Below are 9923 nucleotides of genomic sequence, written 5' to 3' on the forward strand. Positions count from 1 at the left end.
GAACCAGTCTGTTGTTCCATGTCCAGTTCTAACTGTTGCTTCCTGACCTGCATGTAGGTTTCTCAAGAGGCAGGTCAGGTGGTCTGGTAATCCCATCTCTTTCAGAATTTTCCACAGTTTATTGTGATCCACACAGTCAAAGGCTTTGGCATAGTCAATAAAGCAGAAATAGATGTTTTTCTGGAACTCTCTTGCTTTTTCCATGATCCAGCAGATGTTCACAATTTGATCTCTGGTTCCTCTGCCTTTTCTAAAACCAGCTTGAACATCAGGAAGTTCACGGTTCATGTATTGCTGAAGCCTGGCTTGGATTTGCAGTCAGACGCAATAATTGTTATATTAAATGTACTAGTTGAGATTTTGTTGTTGTTTGGTTGCTAAGTCATGTCTGACCGCTTGCGCCCCCATGGACTGTAGCATGCCAGGCTCCTATGTCCATGGGATTCTCCAGGAAAGAATACTGGAGTGGCTTGCCATTTCCTTCTCTAGAGTATCTTTGCAACCCAGGGATTGAATCCATGTCTTCTGCATTGGCAGGTGGATTCATTACCACTGAGCCACTAGGAAAGCCCAGTTGAGATTTAGATGAATATTTTAACTGAAATCATCACTCCGTTCAGTTCAGTCGCTCAGTCGTGTCCAACTCTTTGTGACCCCATGAACCGCAGCATGCCAGGCCTCCCTGAACTTCACCAACTCCCAGAGTCCACCCAAACCCATGTCCATCGAGTCAGTGATGCTATCCAACCATCTCATCCTCTGTCATCCCCTTCTCCTCCTGCCCTCAATTGTTCCCAGCATCAGGGCCTTTTCAAATGAGTCAGCTCTTCGCATCAGGTGGCCAAAGTACTGGAGTTTCAGCTTCAACATCAGTCCCTCCAATGAACACTCAGGACTGATCTCCTTTAGGATGGCCTGGTTGGATCTCCTTGTAGTCCAAGGGACTCTCAAGAGTCTTCTCCAACACCACAGTTCAAAAGCATCAATTCTTGGGCGCTCAGCTTTCTTCACAGTCCAATTCTCACATCCATACATGACCACTGGAAAAACCATAGCCTTGACTAAACAGACCTCTGCTGGCAAAGTAATGTTTCTGCTTTTTAATATGCTGTCTAGGTTGGTTATAACTTTCCTTCCAAGGAGGAAGCGTCTTTTAATTTCATGGCTGCAATCACCATCTGCAGTGATTTTGGAGCCTACCTCTGAGTTTAAAAGTGAAAGACGCTCAGTTATGTCCAACTCCTTGCGTCTCCATGGACTATATAGTCCATGGAATTCTCCAGCCCAGAATATTGGTGTGGGTAGCCTTTCCCTTCTCCAGGGGATCTTCCCAACCCAGGGTTCGAACCCACGTCTCCCACATTGCAGGCAGATATTTTACCAGCTGAACCACAAGGGAAGCCCCGAAATGCTGGAGTGAATAGCCTATCCCTTCTCCAGTGGATCTTCCTGACCTAGGAATCAAACCGGGGTCTCCTACATTGTAGGCAGATTCTTTACCAACTGAGCTATAGGAGAAGCTCAAGTAACTCTAAAATGGACATGAAATAGAACCTTTTTCCCAGAAATGTCTACATATCTTGTATAGACAAAATTCTTCAAAGCACCTATGTTTAAAATAAATGGAGCAAACCAGATTATTTTTAAAAACCCATCATGCTATTATAAATTACATATGACTTATCTGTATTGCATTTTCTTCATGGAGTTTACCCATCTAAATAATGCAAAAGATAATAAGCTTATAGTTTCAGTTTTGACACTTTCAAAATATTTTAACATAAAATAAAAATTTTGTGGAAAAAAAGAATCAAAGCTGCAGTGTATTTCATATATGTGTGTATATATATATATATATATATATGCTTGCAAAATATTTTAGCAAAGATAATAGTCCTGAATACTTGCATAGTTGCCAAGCTCTGGTGTGGCTCAGAATTCAGTTTCATTTGCCATATAGAATGAGGATTCCAAACTAGGGCTTCATTGAAATCTAATTTAGAAATAACATAAAAATAAAAGTCTCTGCATATATAGATGAATACACAGCATTTGGTGGTACTGTGGAAAATAAAAATATCCAAACAAAGTGATACAGAATTACTTTTAGAAAGCAGTTTTTGGATAAGTCTGTGAACCTCTCTGGAACTCGTTAGTCTTATCTGCTTTCCTTGTTAATACTCCAATTTACTTGACAAAGATTTGAGGTAACTTGCAGTAAATACATGTAGTAAAAGACCAAAGCAGAAATAAAATATAAGCCAGGGAAAATATGTACTAAAATAGGAACTTAAGAGCAAGAATGAAAAAAAACTGACATTCGTGTCTAGTCTTTAAGATCCTACCGTGTGTGCTGTTGCTTCACTTGTGTCCAGCTCTTTGCAACCCTATGGATCATAGCCCGCCAGGCTCCTCTGTCCATGAGATTCTCCAGGCAAGAATACTGGAGTGGGTTGCTGTGTCCTCCTCCAGGGGATATTCCCAACCCAAGGATTGAACCTGTGTCTCTTCTGTCTCCTGCATGGGCAGGTGGGTTTTTTACCACTAGCACCACCTCAGTTCAGTTCAGTTCAGTCGCTCAGTCATGTCCGACTCTTTGCAACCCCATGAATCGCAGCACGCCAGGCCTCCCTGTCCATCACCAACTCCTGGAGTTCACTCAGACTCAGGTCCATCGAGTTGGTGATGCCATCCAGCCATCTCATCCTCTGTCATCCCCTAGCACCACCTGGAAAGCGCTAAAAGATGCTGTAAGTCACTACATTTGAGAAGGAAATTTGTTCTTAAGATTTTTGGTGGCAACATGAAAAGGCATTCTTTAAGAGGAGGAAATACACTAGTGTTCTGCGTGTTCCACTCTAAATGGTTCTGAAGGGCTCCATCTAGTGGCATACCAAGAGACAGAGTGGATAAACATCTCTAAAGTAAATAAGAATATAAATTCTGCTTAGTTAGTCCTTAGACATTGCTTCTCAAAGTTTACCTTAATCAGCAAAATGAAGTAGTGATATTTCAGGAAAGGGTGCTAGCCCAAGGGGAAAACAGCAAAATTTACTAATGGAAAGAAAAACATATGTAATTTGTCTTGGTGCCTAATGTATTATTCTCTCTTAAGAAATAATTCTCCTTTACTTGAAATTAAATTAGGTTTCACCAGACTAATATCAGTTCCTTAAAATTGCTAAGACTTCCTAAAAGCCAAATATGTGTGCTTGATCAATGTTTAAATCTAGATCTGATAGACAGAGTGCCTGATGAACTATGGATAGAGGTTCGTGACACTGTACAGGAGACAAGGATCAAGACCATCCCCAAGAAAAAGAAAAGCAAAATGGCTGTCTGAGGAGGGCTTACAAATAGCTGTGGAAAGAAGAGAAGCAAAAAGCAAAGGAGAAAAGGAAAGATATACCCATTTGAATGCAGAGTTTCAAAGAACAGCAAGGAGAGATAAGAAAGCCTTCCTCAGCAATCAATGGAAAGAAATAGAGGAAAACAATAGAATGGGAAAGACTAGAGATCTGTTCAAGAGAATTAGAGATACCAAGGGAACATTTCATGCAAAGGTGGGCTCAATAAAGGACAGAAATGGTATGGACCTGACAGAAGCAGAAGATATTAAAAAGAGGTGGCAAGAATACACAGAAGAACTATACAAAAAAGATCTTCATGACTCAGATAATCACGATGGTGTGATCACTCACCTAGAGCCAGACATCCTGGAATATGAAGTCAAGTGGGCCTTAGGAAGCATCACTACGAACAAAGCTAGTGGAGGTGATGGATTCCAGTGGAGCTATTTCAAATCCTGAAAGATGATGCTGTGAAAGTGCTGCACTCAATATGTCAGCAAATTTGGAAAACTCAGCAGTGGCCACAGGACTGGAAAAGGTCAGTTTTCATTCCAATCCCAAAGAAAGGCAATGCCAAAGAATGCTCAAACTACCGCACAACTGCACTCATCTCATACGCTAGTAAAGTAATGTTCAAAATTCTCCAAGCCAGGCTTCAACAATACGTGAACTGTGATCTTCCAGATGTTCAAGCTGGTTTTAGAAAAGGAAGAGGAACCAGAGATCAACCTGCCAACATTCGCTGGATCATCGAAAAAGCAAGAGAGTTCCAGAAAAACATCTATTTCTGCTTTATTGACTATGCCAAAGCCTTTGACTGTGTGGATCACAATAAACTGTGGAAAATTCTGAAAGAGAAGGGAATACCAGACCGCCTGATCTGCCTCTTGAGAAACCTGTATGCAGGTCAGGAAGCAACAGTTAGAACTGGACATGGAACAACAGACTGGTTCCAAATAGGAAAAGGAGTATGTCAAGGCTGTATATTGTCACCCTCCTTATTTAACTTAGATGCAGAGTACATCATGAGAAACACTGGGCAGGATGAAGCACAAGCTGGAATCAAGATTACCGGGAGAAATATCAATAACCTCAGATATGCAGATGACACCACCCTTAAGGCAGAAAGTGAAGAAGAACTAAGAGCCTCTTGATGAAAGTGAAAGATGAGAGTGAAAAACTTGGCTTAAAGCTCAACATTCAGAAAGCTAAGATCATGGCATCCAGTCCCATCACTTCATGGCAAATAGATGTGGAAACAGTGGCTGACTTTATTTTTTGGGGCTGCAAAATCACTGCAGATGGTGATTGCAGCCATGAAATTAAAAGATGCTTACTCCTTGGAAGGAAAGTTATGACCAACCTAGACAGCACATTAAAAAGCAGAGAAATTACTTTGCCAACAAAGGTCCGTCTAGTCAAGGCTATGGTTTTTCCAGTAGTCATTTTGGTTGTAAGAGTTGGACTATAAAGAAAGCAGAGTGCTGAAGAATTGATGCTCTTGAACTGTGGTGTTGGAGAAGACTCTTGAGAGTCCCTTGGACTGCAAGGAGATCCAACCAGTCCATCCTAAAGGAAATCAGTCCTGGGTTTTCATTGGAAGGACTGATGTTGAAGCTGAAACTCCAATATTTTGGCCACCTGATTCAAAGAGCTGACTCTTTTGGAAAGACCCTGATGTTGGGAAAGATTGAAGGCAGGAGGAGAAGGGGAAGACAAAAGATGAGATGGTTAGTTGGCATCACTGACTCAATGGACATGAGTTGGGGTAAACTCTGGGAGTTGGTGATGTTCAGGGAAGCCTGGCATGCTGCAGTTCATGGGATCACAAAGAGTCAGACACGACTGAGTGATTGAACTGAACTGAATGTTTAAATATTTCTATATACATGGCAATCCATATTATCACTGCCTTTAAAATAACAGCTCAAATAATCTCATTTGGAGGGGTATCAAGACAATGGCACCCCACTCTAGTACTCCTGCCTGGAAAATTCCATGGACGGAAGAGCCTGGTAGGCTGCAGTCCATAGGGTCGCTAAGAGTCGGACACGACTGAGCGACTTCACTTTCACTTTTCACTTTCATGCATTGGAGAAGGAAATGGCAACCCACTCCAGTGTTCCTGCCTGGAGAATCACAGGGACGGGTGGGCTGCCGTCTCTGGGGTCGCACAGAGTCGGACACGACTGAAGCGACTTAGCAGCAGCAGCACCTAAATCTTCCAAACCAAATGCCACTTATTTATATAAAAGAAACTTCATCAAATGTGCAAAGTGATCATCCAGCAGTTCTGACAATCCATAATCTCTTCTTGCCTTTCAGGTATTCAACTTTGATGTACGTCAGCTGAACTGGTTAGAATACATTGAAAATTATGTTTTAGGAGTTAAGAAGTACTTATTGAAAGAGGATATGGCTGGGATCCCAGAAGCAAAGCAACACTTAAAAAGGCAAGTATAACATTTATTAAGTACTTAGCATGTGTAGCTCATTTTATACCAGGCATGAAATTTGAGCAGGAGAGCAGTTAATATTTTTTTAGCCTTTATACTATATGTCCTACTATACACTATTTAGACTTCACCATACTTCTATGAGGCAGGTAGTATTTTTGTTATCCCATTTCCATCAAAGAACTATTTAGGTTCAAAGGAGGGAAGTGGGCAAGCTGTACGTGGTAAGCAGAGGAGCCAGATTTGTATCTAAGTTTGCTTTTTCTACCATATCCTGTCATAATGTGATATAAAGAATACCCAACAGGCAGGAAACCTGATGATGCTATTTAACATGGTCAAATCAATTAACTGTTCTTCAGTAGCTTTGACTGCCTGAAATTTTTTTTCAATAAAAAATTCTATGTTCCCTAAGGAACACAGAATTATAGTAGTCTTGCATAATTCTGGTAGAAGCAAAGGGTTTTTAATGAAGAGATGATATGGATGGGAAAAGTTGATTGCAAACAGACAGGAACCTTAAATTGAAAAGCAAGGTGAGACTTTAGAATTTACCCTCTAGTAAACGAGAATCAGTGATTTGTGATATACAGTAACATGATCAAAGTGTATTTAAGAAAGCTTATATTAGCCATGTTTATAAGACAGATTAAAGCAGAGAGGTATGAGAAAGGGAAACTAGTCAGGGGAATATTGTAGAAATATGATTACTCAGAATGAACGTGGTGGAAATGAAAGCTATCAAAATCAAAAGGCTATCAGATACTGCCATATACCTGAGGACACTTAATTATTTGCTGGTCATAGCCAGGAAAAGATACATTTATGCTTTAGGTAACATAGTTGGGTATTTGATACTGTGTTGACGTTGGTTATATATGTCTGTTTCCAGGCTCCGAAATATTCACTACCTCTTTAATACTGCTCTCTTCCTCATCGCCTGGCGTCTTCTCATTGCAAGATCTCAGGTGGCTCGGAATGTGTGGTTCTTCATCGTGAGCTTCTGTTACAAATTCCTCTCCTACTTTAGGGCATCTAGCACACTTAATGTCTAAGAACATTTGGCAATCTCCCTTTGTCTGGAACCTCTCAGATACCTCTAAAACAGCAACTGTGGTTCTCAAGATTAGGTAACAAAATGCCCATCATTACCTGTCAAATGTGCTGTCATGTATTCATCCTTATTTCTAAACTATAAATTTTCATTTCATTTCAGTGAGAGAACAGAAGTCATATCCTAGCCAATTATCATACAAATTTTAGGAAAAAAATTGTTTCCAGATTGTTTCTTTAACACTATTCTGTGCTCTTGAATATAAAACACCAAAGGACACCCATCTTCCCTTATTTAGCTTTGTTCTCCTTGAGAGGACTAATGTGCTCAATAAACATGGAAGGACACATGACAGAAGTTGAGACACGCTCAAGAAAGGCAGTTGTCACTGGAACCATTTAGTATAGTGTACTTAGTATAAAGGCTGAAAATCAAGATAAGCAGACAAAGGTCTCAACATCATCATAAATGCTGTAAGAGAAACAGTTCTCCATGGAGGTTTCTGCTTTCTTTTTGTGCTATACTATGGAGTCCTGGTCAAGGGCTGGGAAATTAGAAAAGTGGGTTCACATCTAACATTTTCCTTCACTATACCCACATCTGAAACCTGAAGAGAACCAAGAGGTGTAAATAATGTATATAGAGTGAGGGCTCAAGCATATTTTCATTATGGGTGATTATTATGCTTTTAAGTAAAAATTGGTTCTTGTAATTTGAATTTGACAACTATTATTCTAAATCTTTTGAATCATAAATTTTCCTGATTACCTCCTCTTAGGAGTTTTCCTCGTGTTCATTAAACTGGCCAAATCCCTTATATTTAAGCTTATATTGCCCAGGCCTTCGATTAGAGTGACTAATGTTAGAGGAAGGCCCTAGGCTAAAATCACGTAAAAACCCATTTTCCTGATATTTGCCACTGAGAAAAGCAAAATTGCAAATAAAAATGTAAATGCTAGTCATATTTTCTGTGGGGAAGTTCACTCTTTCACCAGGACTTTAGTATCTTGATCACTCCAGTTGCAGAATGTTACCTGTACAATGTGCAGCCGAAAAGGACAGACTTCATTAGTGACTGGAAGTTCAGAGAACAGGTGTTGTTTTAAACATATTTTATGTATAATGCAAATGAATTAGTAAAAATCTGTTCTCAGATTCCCATATTAATAATATAACTGTTATCCCAACTTTCCTCATATTTGAGAGATGAGTGCATTTTAGATTGCAGCACTTCATGTTAAAAACGTGGGATATGATTCAAATAACAGTACGTGGGGCCTAAGTAACTAAAAATAATCATAACTACTAGAAAATTATATGAGCATAAAACATTCAATGTTAGTTATACATATGGCTCACTTCCTGGGATAATTGGTTAATACTCAGAAAGGCACATTCATGTGGTAGAAGTGTACTAGAGCTGTGAGGGCAACTTCTAGCCCAGTATTATTTGAAATTTTTCTGAACCCCATAAAGCACATTTGGGGTCGGGGCAGGGAGACTCTTCTGGGCAATGTCTTTCTCAATCTCATCTAAGTTATGTGAACTACTTTCCAGGGCAGAAAACCCAGCTCTGAAAGAAAGCAGCTGGTTATCTTCAGTTTGAGATTTCTGTGATTATGTTTGAGTTAAGATAAAAACTATAGATGATAAAAAGGAAATTAAGATATAATTCAATGAAATTGGACAACACATAATAGTTCTAAGAATTTACTATCTTTTGGTTATTTTATGTTTCACCAACTCAATAAATTCCACTGATCATTCAGTTTTGACTTGATTAAATGAAAATTTGAATTAAAGACTGATTTCCTCTTCTAGTATTGTATCTTTAACTGCTGACTACTGCAGTAGATCTTCTCCCTCATCCTTAGGAAAATAAAAAGAAACTACCAGATGAATATGAATTAACACATTCCCATAATGCTTTTTCAGACACCATTAATAGCGTACAGAGCAGGATGAGCACAGCCTTTACAGGTAGCCATTGCTGTGCCTCATTACGCTGCACCGTTACTAGGCAACAGGTCTTGCTCAGTCATTGTCAGTGCCTCAGTGGGCCCCACCCACAAGCAGCAATCTGTCAATGAACAACCGTTAGTTGTCCTGCTCAGTTATTGGTCAGTGCCACAGTGGGCACGCCCCACAAGTAACTGTCAATGAGGGACAACTGGGGAAGTGATTCAGCCAAGGGTCAGTGGTGTGGTGGTCATCAGGTGGAAAGGCAGATTCAGGCCTTCTCCTGGAGGCCCTCCAGCTCATCCAGCCTTGGGCCAGCAAGTGAACTGAAGGACCCAGGGAACAGACGGAACAATGTCCTGCAGGGCTCCAGAGCGCTCACTAAGGCCCTCCACTAGTCTTGGCCCAGACCTTGAGGAGCAGTGAACCTCCCCCCCATCCCTGTCTCTGCTACCAAATAGCACAGCCATCTGCCTTGGTTGCAGTCTGTGAGACCTGGTCTCCCCTCTTTTTGGGCAACCTGAGGAGACTGAGGGCAAAGTGGGTTGGGTGCATGGCAGAGATGACAGCTTGGCAGGGTTTGGGGACCTGGACCTAAGGGAGCTGCCAACTGAGATCTGCCTCCTCTTAGCCAGGACCAGGACCTTGGAGGATGCAAGTTGTGCCTTGGGACCTTGCCCTTTCTTAACAGGACAGAGAATAACATTGGTTTGGTAGAGATTTACAGGAACATTGTTCCCTGATCACGACCTGACCTCAGGAACAAAGGATCTGATGCCAAGAAGTTTGCAACAACTAACCACGCCCTTCCGTCATCTTTTGCTTTTAAAGGGGCTTGTTGAAAGCTTTCACTAACTGGGTTTCTTAAGGCATCAGCCACCCATTTCCTTGTATGAATCTGTAATAAACCTTTCTCTGTTCCAAACTTTATGACGTTTTAGTATTGACAGACCTCACCTGTGCATCAGGCACATGGACTTGCAATTTGTAACACATGCTGAACAATGTTCTACCTGTGGTATTAGAGAAATGACACAAACTTCTCTTGTGATGATTAAGCTGTAAAAGTAGGTATCTGCATGAAAGAAAACCCCTAGCTACTTT

At 40.7% G+C, this 9923-nt stretch overlaps 1 protein-coding gene across 3 annotated transcripts in view; it reads left to right on the top strand.

Moving 5' to 3' along the window:
- FAR2 (fatty acyl CoA reductase 2) overlaps window positions 1-8668 on the top strand; it is a 176465-nt gene extending 167797 nt beyond the window's left edge. For all 3 annotated transcript variants that reach the window (XM_010856032.1, XM_010856031.1, XM_010856030.1), the window contains exons 11-12: window positions 5676-5803; window positions 6699-8668. In XM_010856032.1, the coding sequence (XP_010854334.1) occupies window positions 5676-5803; window positions 6699-6861 (291 nt within the window). In that variant the 3' untranslated portion in view covers window positions 6862-8668. The remainder of the gene's footprint in view (window positions 1-5675; window positions 5804-6698) is intronic.
- The last annotated feature ends 1255 nt before the right edge of the window (window positions 8669-9923 follow it).

This window comes from Bison bison, unplaced genomic scaffold, assembly GCF_000754665.1.
Source record: "Bison bison bison isolate TAMUID 2011002044 unplaced genomic scaffold, Bison_UMD1.0 scf7180017864370, whole genome shotgun sequence".
NCBI classification, from domain to species: domain Eukaryota; kingdom Metazoa; phylum Chordata; class Mammalia; order Artiodactyla; family Bovidae; genus Bison; species Bison bison.